The sequence below is a fragment of the Caretta caretta genome, chromosome 1 (assembly GCF_965140235.1).
Source record: "Caretta caretta isolate rCarCar2 chromosome 1, rCarCar1.hap1, whole genome shotgun sequence".
NCBI lineage: Eukaryota > Metazoa > Chordata > Testudines > Cheloniidae > Caretta > Caretta caretta.
In genome coordinates, this window is record NC_134206.1 from 201,368,931 (window position 1) to 201,388,302 (window position 19,372).

General features: G+C 45.8%; 1 protein-coding gene across 2 annotated transcripts; it reads right to left on the bottom strand.

Moving 5' to 3' along the window:
- Positions 1–210: 210 nt before the first annotated feature.
- LOC125621099 (endogenous retrovirus group K member 5 Gag polyprotein-like) lies at positions 211–19,013 on the bottom strand. 2 transcript variants are annotated; one of them, XR_012664689.1, is made up of 2 exons: positions 4,852–19,013; positions 211–2,113 (listed from the first exon to the last, which is right to left on the bottom strand). XR_012664689.1 is itself a non-coding variant. In XM_075118752.1 (2 exons), the coding sequence occupies exon 1, from the start codon at positions 6,379–6,381 to the stop codon at positions 5,380–5,382; it is 1,002 nt and encodes a 333-aa protein (XP_074974853.1). In that variant the 5' UTR covers positions 6,382–19,009; the 3' UTR covers positions 211–3,001; positions 4,852–5,379. The 2 variants fall into 2 exon arrangements, 1 of the variants encoding a protein (XP_074974853.1); XM_075118752.1 differs by having other exon boundaries at positions 211–3,001; positions 4,852–19,009.
- Positions 19,014–19,372: the final 359 nt, after the last annotated feature.

Sequence of the window (19,372 nt, forward strand, 5' to 3'; positions counted from 1 at the left end):
ATATGACATAATCATCTCCTTTGTGAGGACAAACCAATGTTTATTGTGCTATGAAAAACAAAACACTACAGCATAGCATTTAGACAGGGAACTCTCAGGAACATTAACTGGGAATCAGATGGTTAAATTCCCATGAATTGCAAGGAAAGTGTGGCGGTTCAATGATGAGACAGAACACAGCTTTATGCAAGCAAGCAGGCTGGTCAGCTGAGATGGGCTATTCTGCCCCCCCGCCTTCCACCTTCTCCTTTTATTATATTTCTCCCCCCTAAGCATTACACACTGCTACCGCAAAAAGATACACAAAGGAATGTATGACGTTGATTAATATACTTATTTACCATCCTTTATCTACTACAATCCTGGTTCTCAGGCCTTGAGCCCAGGCTAAGAAAGCTTCCCACAGTTGCTGTCCCAACAATCAAGTTCTCATGGTTCATATCTAGCCCTTGTCCTTGGATAGAGCAATGTGTGCATTGCTTCTACAAAACAGTCAGGGTGTGCCCTGCCTGCTTCCAGGTGGAATAGCTAAACATGAACCCTTCATCCCCCCGTTTTTTATTTAATGATATTTGGCCATCTCATGGTAGCCGTCAATTTGTTTTGTCATGCTATTTAACTCCCAGACAGACAAGGACATAACCTGGGGAGCTTTCCAGGGCGAAATTTTACGAAGTCTTAACAAGGAAGGAATACATTGTACACAGCAGCAGCAAAAAATAAGCCCAATGATTACAAACACAGAATAACCAAAAAGCTGTCGCAGCCATTCTAGAGAGGGCAGCCAACCTGTAAGCCAATTCCAAAAACCCTCAAACCCCAGATCTTGGCGTATGTGTGTTGTAAGACTGGCCAATTCAGCCAGTCTAGTTTCTATGGAGCGACTATTATCAGTTAAATTAAAGCAACACATGTGCTGAAATGTGGAGCAGCCTAGATGGTGTTTCAGGAGCAGAAAATCAATGGCTGTTCTGTTATCCAAAATTGCATCCCTTAATTCGTGTTGTTCTGTGTTAAGTAAGGCAATAGCCTGGGATGTTGTATTAATTGCCTTTGCTGCAAAGCATGCCAGGTTATTTAAAGTTCTGGCTGAATACATAGCAAGCGCGGGGACCCCAACAATAGAGGCCGCTAAGGCAGTATACTCAGCACGACTAAAAAGCTCAACATCTGCAATACAATCATCTGAAAGGGGTACACTTCTTTTACTACGGTTTTGACCAGCAAAAGGCAATATAAGTGTCATTCTACTAAGACAGCAAAGAGTGCCATCACTTAGATTTGCAGGAATATAATTAAAGGTGCGTGAACCGCAAGTAAAAAACCATCCTGATGGTAGGATGATATGGCCATAATTATATGAAACATTAACAGCATGGGAACAATTTAAAAGGGGTTGAGAAATTTTTCGACAGCCCAAGGGCACCTTTGTACTAGTGCAGTTAACTACACGTGCACAGGTGACATTGTGAGCCCCGGCCGGGTACGGTGTGTGGAGGGATATAGCCGTGCGAGGCAGAGTATAGTTGGCCGGGCCCCAATTAGCCATGCTAGAGTACTGGGAAGAAAGATTCGCATAAGCAGAGAACAGTGTCTTATTCTCCATCTCCTCAGGGTGATGACATACTGGAATAAGGCATGTACCTAACAAATCTCCGGCTGCTACAGAATTAGATAGACAAAAGTGGGTAACATTTGCTATGGAAGCCAATCTTTCCCATATATTATATGTCATTCGGGCTCGTAACGGGGGAAGCGCTTCCGAGCCAACCCCTACAGGAAATAGCAGGCACAAAAGGCACACAATCATCACAGAATTAGAAGTGATTTGGGCGAGAATCGCCACAAACAAAGTCTCAGGAGTCTCTGGCTGTTGATCTGCTGCCAGTCTTCGTTGGGCTGCGGCGACCAATGCTTTTACTGCTCCCCATGTCACGGGCCGGTTTGGGACACTACGCCTCCTCCGTTTCCGTCCCGTCGTTGTCGACTCGGGGGGCAACGCGGTCTCCTCCAAAGTCAGCTGAAACTCTGGTATGGGATTCGACAGCCCCTGGTGCCATGCCATGTTGTTTAAGTGCCGGTCGCACACACCGAGCTGGAACCCACAACGGTCCTGCAGGGAGAGACACAGCAGCATATCCCCGACCCCAAGTGATTAAAGGCACTGGGCCCAGCCACTGTGGATCGGGCAGCTGACGGTAAAAGACATGCGGTCTTTCCAGTACCTCAGATTTGTGAAAATGCCGATCCGCAGGGGTCTGCTGATCTGCATTCAGTGTTAAATTATTTAAAGTAAACAAGAGGATATGCATTTGTTGTTGAATGTCTCCTAAGGTTTGGAGACGCAGCTCCCCTTGTTTTAATTGTTTATCTAGCAAGGTTTTGAGTGTGCGATTGGCACGTTCAACAATGGCTTGGCCCGTGGAATTATAAGGGATTCCGTGTTTAAGACGGACGTCCCAGCGGGCACAAAAGGTGGAGAGGGCTGCAGAGCAGTAGGCTGGGGCATTATCTGTTTTAATTTGGCAGGGGCGACCCATAACAGAAAAGCAGGCCAGCAAATGGTGAATAACTTTGTTAGTGGCTTCCCCACGTTGTGGGGTTGCCCAAAGGAAGCCTGAATAAGTATCATCAGAAACATGTAAAAACGAATAGGGGCGGAATTGTGGCACATGAGTAACATCCATTTGCCACAGCTGATTTGCTGCGGTACCTCGGGGGTTAACGGCATAAGAAAAAGTAGGAGCAGCAGCAGCACAGTGGGGGCAGGAACAACAATGGAACGTGCATAATCAGCAGGAATGTGAAACTGCCGGGCCAAAACAGAGGCAGACTGATGAAAAAAGGCATGGCTTTCAATGGGGTCAGAAAAAAGGGAATTTACCTGACCACGCAACGCGCGATCGGCGCGTGCATTGCCCTCAGTGAGTGGCCCAGGCAGAGGGGTATGACTGCGAATATGAGCAACAAAGTAAGGGAAATGACGAGTGGCAAGAAGATGCTGCAAAGACAAAAACAGGCGAAGGAGGTCTGCATCAACCTGAGGGGTAATGAGGGCAAGGGGTAAATGATCAATTACCTGATAAACATAATGGGTATCCACAATTAAATTAAAGGGACAATCAGCAAAAAGTTGAAAGGCCAAAATAACAGCAGCCAATTCTGAACGCTGTGCAGAATGCTGAGGCAGGGTAAAACGAGAATGCCAACGAGGGGGGTCACCCAACTGATAAGTGACTACACCTCGGTGGGGAGAGCCATCAGTAAAAAGAGTGACAGCGGAAACAATGGGTTGAGAGCGGCTAAGACGATGAACAACTAGGGGCACCTTTTGGGTAATGACCAACCGAGGATCTTTTGGAGGATTGTAAGAAATCTCTCCCACATAATCACAAAGAGCAACCTGCCAGGCCAAGGAGGTGTGGCACAAAGAGTCAAATTCAGTACGGGACAAGGGGAGCACAATGGCAACTAAATCAGTGCCAGTGAGTTGCACTGCACAGTGGTGGGCTTTACGAACAAGATCAGATAGGGCATCTAAATACGGATAAATATTTCGAGGAGGGGTGGATGAAAGGTATAGCCATTCTATAATAGAGACGGCTGTGTCTGTACGGGGTACAAACAGAGCCGCAGTTGGCGTATGAGGGGTGGCAAGAAGAACCAATCGTAAGGGACGGACCTCTGGGAGTCTGTCCACAAACTGCTGACTCAATGCTGCATTGATTTGTCGAATGCAGACAGTATGCTTTTCAGTGATGGCAATAACCGCACCCGGTGCCCGGGCTCCACGCAGGAGCTCAAACAATGGCTGCAGCATTGAAGTGGGGAGACGAAAGTAGGGCCGAATCCAATTTAAATGACCCAACATCTGTTGTAATTTAACAAGGGTTAGGGGTTGAGGTAGAATTAATTCCGGACGAACCGGAGCAGCATAGGTTTGTAAAACCTTATATCCGAGGTAGTGGTAGGGATAAGAGCGTTGGATTTTTTCTGGTGCCACTAACAGGCCATTTTGGCCGAGAATCTGAGATAAAGATTCAAGCTGTTGTGCCGTGACCCGGGGACCACTTAGCAAAATGTCATCCATGTAATGGTAGACCTTTAGCGAAGGGTACCGGGCACGGAAAGGGGCAAGGGCCCGATCCACAAAAAGCTGACACAAGGTTGGACTATTTTGCATTCCCTGGGGCAAGACCTTCCACTGATACCTTTGAGAGGGTTGCTGATTATTATATTGTGGCACCGTAAATGCAAATTTTTCGCGATCTTGAGGGCAAAGGGGGATGGTGAAAAAACAATCTTTTAAATCTAACACACAAAGTTGATCGGTTTGAGGAATTAAATTTGGATTCGGTAAGCCAAATTGCAAGGGGCCCATAGGTTGGATGCGTTTATTTATTTCCCTTAAATCATGTAACAGCCGCCAAGCACCCGATTTTTTCTTAATAACGAACACCGGGGTGTTCCAGGGACTAGTGGAGCTCTCCAGTCGCTGTGCTTGCAAATGCTGCTGCAGAAGCGAATGAAGCGCTTTTAGCTTTTCTAGAGGGAGGGGCCACTGGTCAATCCATACGGGCTCTAAGGATTGCCATACCAAGGGTAATGCGGAGGGCACGGTGGGTGAGGGAGGGTTTTGGGCCATCAGATGTTAATATCGAGGGTGGTGTCTAACTTTGTAAGTAAATCACGGCCCCAAATATTGAGGTGGACAGGGAGTACAAAAGGGCGGATTGTAGCAAGGGTACGGCCTCCCGGTTTAGAGACTGTGACCCAAGACAAACTGTGGCGCCCGGGTTTACTACCCCCGATCCCCCACAATTCTTTAGAAGGAACCGTAGGCCAACTAACCGGCCACTCCAGATCACGAATCACTGTAACGTCAGCTCCAGTGTCCACCAGCCCTGTAAAAGGAACATCATTTAAGAGAAGTGTTAACTGAGGTTTCGAGGGGCGGACTGACATTGTCAGAGCAACAAGTGGAGAAGACGCGCTGTGAGACGGCGAGTGAGACAACGTCGATCCAAAGCCGCCTCCGCCCCGAGTTCGATCCTCGGCAGCTGGCACCTGATAGGGGACTAAAATCAATTGTGCAATTGACCGTCCACGCGGGAGCGACTGTGGAAGATGAGTCCACACCTGAACCTTAATAATGCCAGTGTAATCAGCATCAATGACCCCTGGAATGACAAAAAAGCCCTGTTTCCCAGCATGTGAGCGAGGGAGAACAAGTCCTACAAAGCCGGCAGGGAGAGGTCCCGTCACCTGTGTAGGTATGGCACAGACCTCCCCTGGCAGCCGAAAAGTCAGTGTCCTCCTGCATGATCAAATCAAGCCCTGCACTTCCAGCAGTCGCCGCCCTCATAGAGTCTACGGATTTTAAGGCAGAGGAGCGGTTGTCTGAGTGGGAAACACCCCCGTTTGGCCCTGGGTTCGGGGGGGACCCGTCGCGCGGTTTCCCGACCCACTACGACACTGATTAGCCCAGTGATAACCTTTCCCACACTTGGGGCACTTCTTTGAGGGTCGGGCTGGTGCCTTAGATGAGCGGCACTCCCGCTGAAAATGACCCTCCTTACCACAGCGGTAACAACGCTTCCCCTCCTTCCCAGTTTTTCTCAGGGCGGCAGCCAGAACTCCAGCCTTGTGGGCTTGTGTGCCAATGTTCTGGCACGCCCGCAGCATGTCTGAGAGCTCTAAAATACCAGAGGCTTGCGCTGCCTGGAGAGCACGGCGGCAATCCTCGTTTGCATTTTCAACTGCCAATTTTAACAGGAGCTCGTGAGCTGCCTCAGTGTTATCCACCTGTCGGAGGATAGCCTCATGCAATCTGTTGGTAAAATCCAAAAAGGACTCTGAGGCACCCTGATGGATACTGACAAAGCTTTTGGTAGGCTTGTCTGAATCCGGGACCTTCTTGAAAGCATGCTGAGCACAGGTGGAAATAATGGGGAAGACGGCCTGAGGGAGTTGAGACTGCATCTCAATAGTAGCAAACGGGCCCTCCCCTGCCAAATGCTCATAAATGATACCGTGCTCTCTATGTACCTGAGCTTGGCGTTCTGCCATCTGCCGATACTCACTAATCCAAATAACATACTGACTGGGTGATAACATCATGCGCAGCAGCGTTTTCCAATCCTCAGGGATTAGGGAGTACCCAGTACCTATCCTTTCAATGAGACCACGCACAAAGGTGCTAGTCAGGCCAAACTCACGAATTGCTTTCTTTACCTCTCTAACCACCGAGTATGGCAAAGTGGTCCAGGTGCCCACGGGGTTGCCCTGGTCATCATTCTGCCAGGTCACCGGGCAAACTGAGACCAGATCAGCCAGCTCCTCCGCTGTAAGATCTGATCGAGCTTTCGCTGCGTGAACCATTTGTTGCACCAGCGAAAGCTTCTGAGCAGATACAGATGACCCTCCGGGGGGCCCCGGAGCATGGGCCCCACGGACGGAGGGTGATCACACACTGGCTCCGGTGGGGAAGGCAAGGGAGGCGGTGGTAATGAAGACACTGGGGGCAGAGCAGGGAGAGGGGGGGCTGTGGGTACGGGAGAGGGTCTTTCCGAAGCGACACGCTGGGTTGCATCAGTAGAAGGGGGGAGAGCTGCAACGGGGATGGCTACAGGAGCCGACAGGCGTGGCGAGATCACCAGCCTCGTGAAAGAGGGCCTATCCGAGGTGACATGCAGTATCGCGTCGCGACAGAGGTGCCAGGCATGTAAAGCCTGCACGGGCGCCCGAGGCTCTTCGTGCAATGTCTGGCCCAATCGCTCCCAGTCCGCTAGCTTAAGGCTTCCGGCTTCAGGATACCACGGGCACTGGGCACACACCTCCTGTAGCAGGAGAGTAAGTGCTCGAGCCGGGCAGTCATGCTGAGCCTTACGCAGCAAATACTGCAGCTCATTGCGGTGTTGCACTTGCAAAGCAGAGAGGGAGCTTCCCATACTTACCACAATGAAAAATACTCACCGGGATCCACGAAGCGGATGAGTGACGCGTCTGAAACCCTTGCCGGGCGAGGTGAGTGCTGAGGGCCCCACGTTTGGGCGCCAATTGTGGCAGTTCAATGATGAGACAGAACACAGCTTTATGCAAGCAAGCAGGCTGGTCAGCTGAGATGGGCTGTTCTGCCCCCCCGCCTTCCACCTTCTCCTTTTATTATATTTCTCCCCCCTAAGCATTACACACTGCTACCGCAAAAAGATACACAAAGGAATGTATGACGTTGATTAATATACTTATTTACCATCCTTTATCTACTACAATCCTGGTTCTCAGGCCTTGAGCCCAGGCTAAGAAAGCTTCCCACAGTTGCTGCCCCAACAATCAAGTTCTCATGGTTCATATCTAGCCCTTGTCCTTGGATAGAGCAATGTGTGCATTGCTTCTACAAAACAGTCAGGGTGTGCCCTGCCTGCTTCCAGGTGGAATAGCTAAACATGAACCCTTCAGAAAGCATACAAGTATGGGACCAAATTCTGCACTGACCTGCATGCCAAGCAATTCCTATTGACTTCAGTGGCATTGAATAGAATATAAATCTGGTCTATGCTCTCTAATTTAAAACAACCAACAAAGAAAATGATAGAAATTCTGGGCCAGATTCATCACTGTGTAATTCAGGGGTGGCCAACCTTAGCCTGAGAAGGAGCCAGAATTTACCAATGTACATTGCCAAAGAGCCACAGTAATACGTCAGCAGCCCCGCATCAGCTCCAGCATCTCCCGCCCACTGGCAGCCGCGCCGATCAGCGCCTCCCCCTCCCTCCCCGCACCTCCCGATGAGCTGTTTCATGGCGTGCAGGAGGCTCTGGGGGGGGGAAGGGGAAGGAGCGAGGGCATGGTAGGCTCAGAGGAGCGGGTGGGAAGGGGTGGAGTGGGGGCAGGGCCTGTGGCAGAGCCAGGGATTGAGCAGTGAGCACCCCCCGGCACATTGGAAAGTTGGCGCCTGTAGCTCCAGCCCTGGAGTTGGTGCCGCATATTAACTTCTGAAGAGTCGCATGTGGCTCCGGAGCCACTGGTTGGCCACTCCTGGTGTAATTCAACTGAAGTCAATGGAATGATATTGTATGTAAGCATTTCAGGGCTCTCAAGACCTTGGGTTATCTTCCATAACATGTGCCGCACCTGCGTGTGACTACTTAAGGCTAGACTAGGTCTGAGACTTATCTGCCAAATTTCGTGGTTTATGTGGAGTTGAACTCCTCCTATTGAACTCCTCCTCCTATTGTGTATTTTTTCTTCCCTTTTTTCTCTGACTTTGGCCTTATGAGCAGCATTAAAGCTCAGAGAGGAGGAGGAGAAAAGTAGATGGGAATTTAATGGCATACAAGTCAGGGAATTCAGTTATTTTTCCTAAAACAACTGTGTGTCTCTGCCTCCTGGTAAAGCTGGAGCCATTGTGCTGTGTGAATGCATCCGATGAAGTGAGCCGTAGCTCACGAAAGCTTATGCTCAAATAAATTGGTTAGTCTCTAAGGTGCCACAAGTCCTCCTTTTCTTTTTGCGGATACAGAGTAACACGGCTGCTACTCTGAAACCTGTTACTTTTGCTGTGTGTGATCCGAAAAACCCTCCCAAGCTAAGAAGCATTGGACTAGGCCAGTGCTTGGATGGAAGAGACAGGTGCTGCGGGCAGTGGTATGGGACTCTTCTCTCCGGTTCAGTGATGAGCCAATACCACAGCAGAAGGTTGGATGTAAGACCAAGGTCCTGACCAAGTTTGTTTACTAAAGATCTCATGGAACTTTTTACAAGGGTAGGGGTGTTTCCCCTCGTGTCTTGATCAAATTTCTACACAGGTAATTACACTCCATCTCTTTATATCCCCTTGCGGTTTCAATTCCACACATAGGAATTACCAGACTGGATCAGACCTGAGATCCATCTAGTCTAGTATCCTGTCCCTGACTGTCTAGATCCAGATACTTCAGAGGAAGGTGTATGAAACCTCTTAATCCCTAATAGTTAGAGATGAGTTTAAGCCCTGACACATGAGGTTTAATATCTCTTCCAAGATGTATGTTTACACTACTATAATTCAGAATATTCTTGATATCCATTTAAATGTCCAGTCCTGTTTTGAATCTTGCTAAGATTTTGTCCTCTGACATAAAGTGGCAGTGGGTTCCACAGCCCAACTGTGCACTGAGTGAAAAAATATTTCCTTTAATTTGTTTTGAAGTTGCTACATTATAATGCCTTGTTCCAGTGTTATGAGGCAGGGAGAAGAGAAGCTCCAGGTAGTATTCACTTATTTCCCTAAACTTGCTTAGTTTTTAGCGGTAGGGTGGCTATTCACCCAGAGGCAGGTGGATGAAAGGAACCTTGTTTAGTCCATCAGTTTAAGTCTGTGCAAGGGGGGGACAGATGAGTTCTACAGAAATGCAGTAAAGACTGACTAGTACAACAGTGTAGCCTCCTGGTCCTAATTTTTGATTTGTACAAGTTGTTTAGACTTAAACCTTAATTTGTACATTGGGTCAAATTCTGCTCTATTACATCAGTGTAAATCCCCTGTAGTTAGTGTAATTACTCTGGGTTTACAGTAGCATAACTGTGAGCAGACTGCGCAGTGTGGCTGAGATACTGTTGCTGTGGGAACCTTAATTGTGCATTTCCTGACTTGAACTGTCTGATTAAAATCTCACCTTTAATGTGACATTAGCATTTTTATTTGTTTTTTGGCATGCAGCATAAACTTATCAACTGAACAAATAGGAGCAGAAAAACAGCCAGGCTGCACAAAGCCTAGAGGAAGGATGTAACTGTGCGCTTCTGAAAAGAGCTAGTTTAGGTGATGCCGCATCTGCTTAGTGTGCAAATCACTCAGTGGTGTAACTCCGTGGCCTTTGCTGAAGTTACAAGCTAAAAGAATGACCCTTTATCTTTTATCTGCTGATCAAAGAGAAGTGAAAAAGGCTTATTAATTTAGGGAACCTATAAAAAGCATATGATGGATCCCCCCCTTCCCCAGGTAGAGGTACTTCGCCTCTCACTGGTATCGTACAGTGAGTGGAAAAGCAAATGATGAGAGGCACACTCTCTAATGTCAGTAGTGCATAAAATGGTCTGAAAAAAGTGGGGCTGCTATCATAATCTGGGAGCAGTTGCTTTGGTAAAACAGTGCTTAACGGGCACCCCTCAGGAACCTAGCTTGATTTTTAATTTATTTTTTGCTGTTCTGTGACCCCTTGCAACACTCCCCCCACCCCCCCAAACACCCTTACGCACTGAATAACTGACACATACCACAGGCACTGGCAGGGAAAAGTTGAGGGGGAGGGTTTGCAGACATTCCTGCTGAGCCCTCCTTTTGAGGAACAACTTTTCAATTGCATTTCACCCTGTAATGGTCAGGTGAGAGTTGGGTGGGGGGTGGGAGGAGATTATTTGCAGAAGGGGTTAATCAGGAGAGAAACACCGCTCCTGTGCAGGTGTGTAGGGCTAGCAGGGGTTAACCCAAGCGGAAAGGAGGATTTCAGCATGAAACTTGTACTCTTTTTCCCCTAAAACCCTTTGCTTTATTTGGCTGTGTGACTCTTACACTTTTTGTTTTCTCTACAGTCACCTTTGAACCTTGAAGGGCTCTGCTGTATAAAGGGAAGGATGGTCATTTGTGTTCAGTTCAGAACACAAAGTCACTATGAAGGAAGGCACTGAGTTCTTTCATCATGGATACTTTACTTTTCTTCTCTCTTGTTCTTCTAAAATAAGTAATTCAGGCCATAAGTATCTGCTTGCACCTTGTGCATGGAGAAACATAACACATCAGGCTCCTGACTCTCTGGGGCTCTGCCGCTTGTGCTGGTGTTTGCACCAGTACAAAGTGGGTGTAAAAATGTTACTATTCTGTTTGTGGGAGCATTTCACACCTGCTTTGTATTAGCATAAATGACAGCACAAGCTACAGAGCGACAGAAAAACAGGCCCTAGATCCTTTTATGTTGCTCATTAGGACAGAGGCCTGAGGGGCATATTATGAAAGTAAAGTGAGATGCATAGTCTGTTAAAAATGTAGATGGAGATATGGTAAGAGGAGAGAAGCAGGCAGACCTGGAGCAGAAGGAAGTCAGTGGTGCAAAGCAAAGTGAGGGGGAGGGATTTGGAGGGGGAAGGCAAAGAAGGATGCATGGTGTGTAGGAAGAGGAAAGTCATTCCAGTCATAGGAGGAATGTTAAAAAAAGGCATGAAAATAAGTAGGTGGAGGATACAAACAGCAACAAGGTGACAAGAGTGAGCAGAGGGCTGTGGCATTTTTTATACGAGTTCTCCTGCACGGGATTTGAATGTTTGAACTCCAACAGGCCCAAGTAACAATGCTGAATGACCTACTAAAGCAGTGGTTCTCAACCAAGGGTACACAAACTGCTGGGGGTACACAGACATCTTCCAAGGGGTATATCAACTCGTCTAGATATTTGCCTAGTTTTACAACAGGCTACAGAAAAAGCTTTAGCGAAGTCAGTACAAACTCAAATTTCATACAGACAATGACTTGTTTATACTGGTCTATATACTAGACACTGAAATGTACAATATTTTTAGTCCAGTTGATTTATTTTATAATTATATGTTAAAAATGAGGAAGTAAGCAATTTTTCAGTAATAGTGTGCTATGACACTTTTGTATTTTTATGTCTGATTTTGTAAGCAGGTAGTTTTTAAGTGAGGTGAAACTTGGGCATATACGAGACAAATCAGACTCCTGAAAGGGGCACAGGAGTCTGGAAAAGTTGAGAGCCACTGATCTAAAGAGCTCTGCAGAGCAGGTTTCTGAGTGGCTTTTGCGTGTGATCCCAAAGGGCTAATCAATACTCCTGTAAAAACCAATAATAATAATTCTTGTATGGTGATCTATAGATCTCAAAGAACTTTACCAAAGGGGAAAACATCATTAATCCCCATTTTATAGATCAGGAAACCTGGCTTGTTCCTCCCCTTGGAATTCTTCTCAGGAGCTTCTTGATGAATCAGACTGGAGCACTCCTCTTCTGAGGTGGCTGGCATCACCAAATGGGGTCCAATTAGATTACCTTTAGGGAAGTGAAGAACCTCCCCATTCTGATAACTTCAGGCCCAGAAAGTCCATGGACCTAAACATTTACCTAGTCAGCAGTTCCATAGGTAGTTTGAAGACATCTGAGATTCTGGGTCAATGCACCGGCACACTCTCAACCCTTCTAAAAGGCCAACTCCATACAGGGGAACGCCAATCGTACATTCAGCCAGGCCCAGAGAGGGGCAGGTCCTGTTTAACAGACAGAAGCTTATAACATGCCCTTTCTATTTTAATTATATTTTAATGTCACTCAAAATAATTATATTAAAAGAACATTATTAAGGTTGCAAAGTCAAGCACTCAGACATTAGGAAAAGCCAGAATTAAGGCTGCCTGTATGGGGATGGCAAGAGGCAAGTCCCTGACATAAAGGCCACACCCTTGCCAAATTTCAAGTCCCTGCTCTAAAGCACGGGGCACTGTAGCTTCTCAAAGCGAAGGTTGACAGAATTTTTTTTAAAACATGCAAACAATGTAGCTGTATTCTCAGAAACAACTGAATTGTTTCGGCTGAAACTTTCCAGAAATGTTCAGCCTGAGGCAGTCATCCAGCATGGAAAATTTCAGCTCAAACTGTTAAAGTTTGGTAATGTTCTAAGCAACTGAAAACAGGGTCCTATGACAGGAAACATCAGGCCACCTTAGTAATAGGTGATGCTACCAGCCCTGCCTACTCTGAACAGCTCAACTTCGAACAGCAATTTTTGACACTCAAAATCTGGCTGAAAGGTTAGACTTCAGCTCGGTCAGAGTGAAAACTTTTTTCCTCCTAAAATCATAAATGTGGGGTTCCATTTTATGTGTCTCAAATGTTGACCCCGTCCTCTGCCACCGGGAGACACCCTATGTAGAATCAGGCCTTGTGCTTCATAAAATTCCCCTGACCTCTTCTGTGACGAACATCACAGGCAAGAGAGGAAGGAAGGCCCAATGGTTAGGGTGCTAGCCTGGGAGTTAAGAGATCTGGGTTTATTTCTTTGCTCTGCCACAGACTTATGTGTGACCTTGAGCAGGTCACTTAGTCTCTCTGTGTGTCAGTTCTCCAACTGTTCTGTGAGAATAATAGCACTGCCCTACCTCACAGGGGTATTTGCCCAGTTTTAAGCCCTGTTTTTGTTAGATTTGTCCCTTGTCCGGAACCAATATAAAACCAGACATGGTTTTGACCAATATTTCATCGTAATGCAGTGCTCTGCCAGTGTGATCTCACATGCACCGTCATGCCAGCCGGGACGGAGCTGCGTGCTCTGCAAAATGGCATCCTCCGTGCAGCAGACTTCATACACACCCTGCACGTGCATGCGAGGTTATGCCAGCCAGGGTGGAGCAGCACACTCTGCAACATGGCATCCATTCTGCAGCGTCACCTCCCACCGAGGGGATGCCCTGTATTATGGGGATGCCTCAGTGGCCATCCTAGGGGTACTGTGAGGATAAATACTTTACAGATTGTTGAAGCACTTAGATACTAGGGGAATGAGGTTATATAAGTACCTTATCTAGAAATCTAGATACATAGATTTCCGGTGACAGTAACCCTAAAGAAATCCTATATCTTAACAGGATGTGGGTGGATTATGCTATAATATTCTGCTGGACAGGTTCACCAAGTGACAAAGAATAAGAGTCTGTGGGCAAAGGTCTGCAGTCTCACATATAAGAGCACACATGGTGGAGAAAGGTTTGAAACTTACTGATCTCTACTCCTTTTTGGAAGGGGAAAGCTAGGGGCAATCTCAGGATTTTTTTTACAAGAAGCTTTTCTCATTACTTATTCATATTGTCCTAATATTGTTAACATATTACCTTGAAAAAAATCATGAAAAGAACGTTATTAAGGTTGCAAAGTCAAGCACTCAAAAGTTAGGAAAGGCCAGATTTACAATTCTGTGTGCAATCTGCCTTTGGCCCCCTTGCATGTATGCAGTAGGGTTGCCACCTCTGAGGTACAAAAAACCCCAGGACATCCAGGATTTTGAACCCATAAAACTGGCCCGCTGGCAGCATGTACTGAGCCCCCTTACAGATTTCCTGGGACAGCTACCTCAAAAAAGGGACAATCCTGGGAAATCCTGGACACGTGGCAGCACTAATATGTAAAATGATGCCATCTTTATTGACAGGATCACATACTGGTTTCTTCCACAGGACTCCTGCTTTATGAAGTGCTCAGGAAAATGGCGCTTCTGAAATGGGTAGCTATTCAGTATTCCTTTTTACCCTCCTCATTCAATATGTGCTCCCATAAATTATTTACTGCTCACAATCTAAACCCTGCATTGAATACATTGAATTCTCTCCTGGGCTTTCTGTGAGGCACCCACCGTAGTATCTTAGTGCTTTACAACCACTAATAAATTCATTTTCACAACACCTGTGTGAGGTGAGGTGGTGTATGTGGTCCACATTTTATAGGCTAGAAATGAGGCATGGAGAGATAAAGGAAAAGAAGTGTCCACTAATTTTGGGTGGCCACATTGAGACCCTAGGGCCTGATTTTTCAGAGTACTTCACATTATGTAGCACTTTATATGTTCAGAGCTTAGCCCCCATTGGCTTCAGTCACAGCGGTGAGTGCTCAGCACTTCTGTGAATCAGACCCCAGGTCAGGCACGTCTTCCCCCCCGTTGCTTGTCTCCTGAATTCTAGTCAGATGTTTCTTCCTTCTCTTCTTCACTATCTGGCGCTACCAGGTTTGGGTGGAGGGGGTGCATTGGAAGTACACACAGGAGACGTAGTCTCTCTGCTTTTAGTTCTGGTGCCTGGTGACCTGGCAGCCTGGAGGAGCAAGTGCAGGAAAGTCCTGCTGAGCCCGGCAGTCCCTGGATGGAGCAGTTCAGTCACTTTGTAGGAGGTGCATGCACGCCTGGTTGGCAGGCAGGAGCTGTGAGGGGATGTGGAGCATGTCCAGTGCAGACAGACTGGTCAGAGAATTTAGCTGCCAAACTCTCACAAGCCTCTACTGAGTATGTGCAAACAGAGGTTTTTCAGAGACTTCTAATTCAGCCAAATTTGGGCAAATTTTCAAAGGGATAGTACATGGTGCATTCTTAATGCCATTCTAAACATTGCTAAATTTCAAGTTCCTACTTCAAAGCATGGAGGTGCTAGAGATTCTCAACAAAATGGTTGTGAGATTTTGTTAACATTGGAAAAACAAGGTATTGTCCCTTAATCTTGTCCTTGGAAATGGCTGTTTTGGCTGAAATTTCCCAAAAGAAATTCAGCCTGAGGCAGACACCTGGCATGGAAAAGTTCAGCCCAAAGAGTTAAAGTTTGGCAAAGTTCTAAACAACTGGGAAGTATAATGGGAAGAATCAGACAGCCTTAACTGTCAATGGCACTCCCAGCTCTGCCTACAAGAAAAGTCATGAGACAGATTTATTCTTGCATGGGTGCAATTACTGTGTGGAGTAAGAAATCTTCACCTTTCAACTTGATGGATCTTGAGCTTCTTTCAAAGACCCTAGTTAGTGCTCTCTCCTGCGCTTCCTCTAGATACCCAACCAATCAGGAAGAAAAGGAAGTCACAATTAGGAGACCAAACGGAATGAGGAGACAAGAAATAAGATAAGGTAGCTGGTTCAAATCCAAAGGTGGCTGGCAGAGAAGGGAAGTTACTACCAAAAGACAACTGTGAATATATGAGATGGCCATCAGTTCCTAGTGGATATGTAAGATCATAAGAACGGCCATCCTGGATCAGACCAAAGGTCCATCTAGCCCAGTATCCTGTCTTCCGACAGTGGCCAATGCCAGGTGCCCCAGAGGGAATGAACAGAACAGATAATCATCAAGTGATCCATTCCTTGTCACCCATTCCCAGCTTCTGTCAAACAGAGGCAAGGGACACCATCCCTGCCCATCCTGGCTAATAGCCATTGATGGACCTATCCTCCATGAACCCTCCCCCCTAGTTCTTTTTTCAACTCTGTTATAGTCTTGACCTTCACAACATCCTCTGGCAAGGAGTTCCTCAGGTTAACTGTGCATTGTGTTGTGTTTTGTTTGTTTTAAACCTGCTCCCTATTAAACTTGCTTTTGTTTGAATAAGTCTTGAAGTGTGAACTCCCCCTTTAACCTTAGAAATGATCCCTCCTAGGCACTCACACTGTTGGGTGAGGTGTATGTGTGTGTGTGGCAAAGTTTCACTTTGTGCTGTTTGTGCTGTACCTGTTCTTTGAACAAATAGAGGATTTCACTCTTTTGCTGTCAGTCCAGCACCTCTTATGTGCAGTAATTTCATTTAAATTGTGAATTAAGTAATTCAGGTGATTAAAAATATAAAGGAGGCCAGCCTGGTTTTCTGAGCCTGGGTTCACAATGTCTTTGCAAAAGGCAGCTATGTTATCATAAAGAATTAGCAGCCACCTTCTGTTTGTACTTTAAAATATTTATTCTTATCTCTGAGCAAAAGAGAAACCCTATTTTTACTTCTACAGTTCATTTATACCACAGGTCTGCTCTGATGGACTCAGATCATTCTGAAACCACACCGCACATAAGAACGGCCATAGTGGGTCAGAGCAATGGTCCATCTACTGCAGTATCCTGTCTTGTGACAGTGCTCAGTGCCAGATGCTTCAGAGGAAAGGAACAGAACAGGTTGATTATTGAGTGATCCATTCCCTGTTGTCCAGTCCCAACTTCTGGCAGTCAGAGGCCTAGGGACATCCAGAGCATGGGTTTGTGACTCTGACCATCTTGGCTAATAGCTAGCAATGGACCTATCCTACATGAACTTATCTGCTTCTTTTTTTAAACCAATTATACTTTTGGCTATCACAACATCTCCTGGCAATGAGTTCCACAGGTTGACTGAGTTGTGTGAAGTAGTACTTCCTTGTGTTTGTTTTAAGCCTGCTGCCTATTAATCTCATTGGGTGACTCCTGGTTCTTGTGTTATGTGAAGTGGTAAATATCACTTCCCTATTCACTTTTTCCACACCAGTCATGATTTTATAGATCTCTATCATATTCCCCCCTTAGTTGTCTCTTTTCTAAGATGAACAGTCCCAGTCTCTGCTCATATGGAAGCTGTTCCATACCCCTAATCATTTTTGTTGCCCTTCTCTGTACCTTTTCCAATTCTAGTACATCTTTTTTGAGATGAGGGAACTAAAACTGCACACAGAATTCAAGGTGTGGGCATACCATGGATTTATACAGTGGCATTATGATATATTCTGTTTTATTATCTATCCCCTTCCTAATGGTTCCTAACATTGTTAGCTTTTTTCAGTGCCATTGCATGTGGACCAGATGTTTTCAGAGAACTGTCTATGATAGGAAACAGGGAAAGAACAAGTTAAAAATTACTTGGACAAATTAGATGTCTTCAAGTCACTGGGGCCTGATGAAATACATCCTTGAATACGCAGGGAGCTGACTGAGGAGATATCTGAGCCATTAGCGATTATCTTTGAAAAGTCATGGAAGACAGGAGAGATTCCAGAAGACTGGAAAAGGGCAAATATAGTGCCAGTCTATAAAAAGGGAATTACAGACCAGTCAAACTAACTTCTGTACCCGGAAAGATAATGGAGCAAATAATTAAGCAATCAGTTTGCAAACATCTAGAAGATAATAAGGTGATAAGTAACAGTCATCATGGATTTGTCAAAAACCAATAGTGTCAAACCAACCAGATAGCTTTCTTTGACAGGGTAACAAGCCTTGTGGATAAGGGGAAGTGGTAGATGTGTTATATCTTGATTTTAATAAAGCTTTAGATTCTGTCTCGCATGACCTTCTCATAAACACACTAGTGAAATGCAACCTACATGGAGCTACTATAGGTGGGTGCAAAACTGGTTGGAAAACCGTTCCCAGAGAGCAGTTATCAGTGCTTTACAGTCATGCTGGAATAGCATAATGAGTGGGCTCCCACAGAGATCAGTTCTGGGTCTGGTTCTGTTCAATATCTTCATCAGTGATTTAGATAATGGCATACAGAGTACACTTATAAAGTTTGCAGACGTTACCAAGCTGGGAGGGGTTGCAAGTGCTTTGGAGGATGGGATTAAAATTCAAAATGACCTGGACAAACTGGAGAAATGGTCTGAAGTAAATAGGATGAAATTCAATAAGGACAAATGCAAAGTACTCCATTTAGGAAGGAACAATCAGTTGCACACATACAAAATGGGAAATGGCTGCCTAGGAAGGAACACGGCAGAAAGGGATCTGGGGGTCATAGTGAATCACAAGCTAAATATGAGTCAACAGTGTAACACTGTTGCAAAAAAAGCAAACATCATTCTGGGATGTATTAGCAGGAGTGTTGTAAGCAAGACATGAGAATTAATTTTTCTGCTCTACTCTGTGCTGATTAGGCCTCAGCTGGAGTATTGTGTCCAGTTCTGGGCGCCACATTTCAGGAAGGATGTGGACAAATTGGAGAGAGTCCAGAGAAGAGCGACAAAAATGATTAAAGGTCTAGAAAACATGACCTAAAAGGGAAGATTGAAAAAATTGAGTTTGTTTAGTCTGGAAAAGAGAAGACTGAGAGGGGACAGGATAACAGTTTTCAAGTATGTAAAAGGTTGTTACAAGGAGGAGGAAGAAAAAATGTTTTTCTTAACCTATGAGGATAGGACAAGAAGGAGTGGGTTTAAATTACAGCAAGGGAGATTTAAGATGGACATTAGGAAAAACTTCCAAACTGTGAGAGTGGTTAAGCGCTGGAATAAATCGCCTAGGGAGGTTGAGGGGTCTCCATCATCGGAGATTTTTAAGAGCAGGTCAGACAAACACCTGTCAGAGATGGTCTAGGTAATACTTAGTCCTGCCACGAGTGCAGGGGACTGGACTAGATGACCTCTCGAGGTCCCTTCTGATTCTGTCATAGAATCATAGAATATCAGGGTTGGAAGGGACCTCAGGAGGTCATCTAGTCCAACCCCCTGCTCAAAGCAGGACCATGATTTCCCTTTACAAAAGCTGTGTTGATTCTTCCCCAACAAACCGTGTTCATCTATATGTCTGATGATTCTGTTCTGTAGTTTCAACCAATTTGCCTGGTATTGAAGTTAATTTACTGGCCTGTGATTGCCAGGATTGTCTCTGGAACAATTTTTAAAAATCAGCGTTACATTAGTTATCTGCCAGTCATCTGGTACAGAGGCTGGTCTAAATGATAGGTTATACACCAGAGTTAGTAGTGCAGCAGTTTCATATATGAAATTTCATGCACACAGGAGGCTTACAGCTAGCAGTCTTGAGTTACATGGCCTTCATCGAGATCTGTCATGGTGCCAAAGACAACAGGGTGTTAGAGGGACTGGATGATTCAGGGGAGCAGTA

Coding starts and splice junctions, on each gene's coding strand:
- LOC125621099 (XM_075118752.1), bottom strand. CDS start 6,381: ATGGTTCACGCAGCGAAAGCTCGATCAGATCTTACAGCGGAGGAGCTG.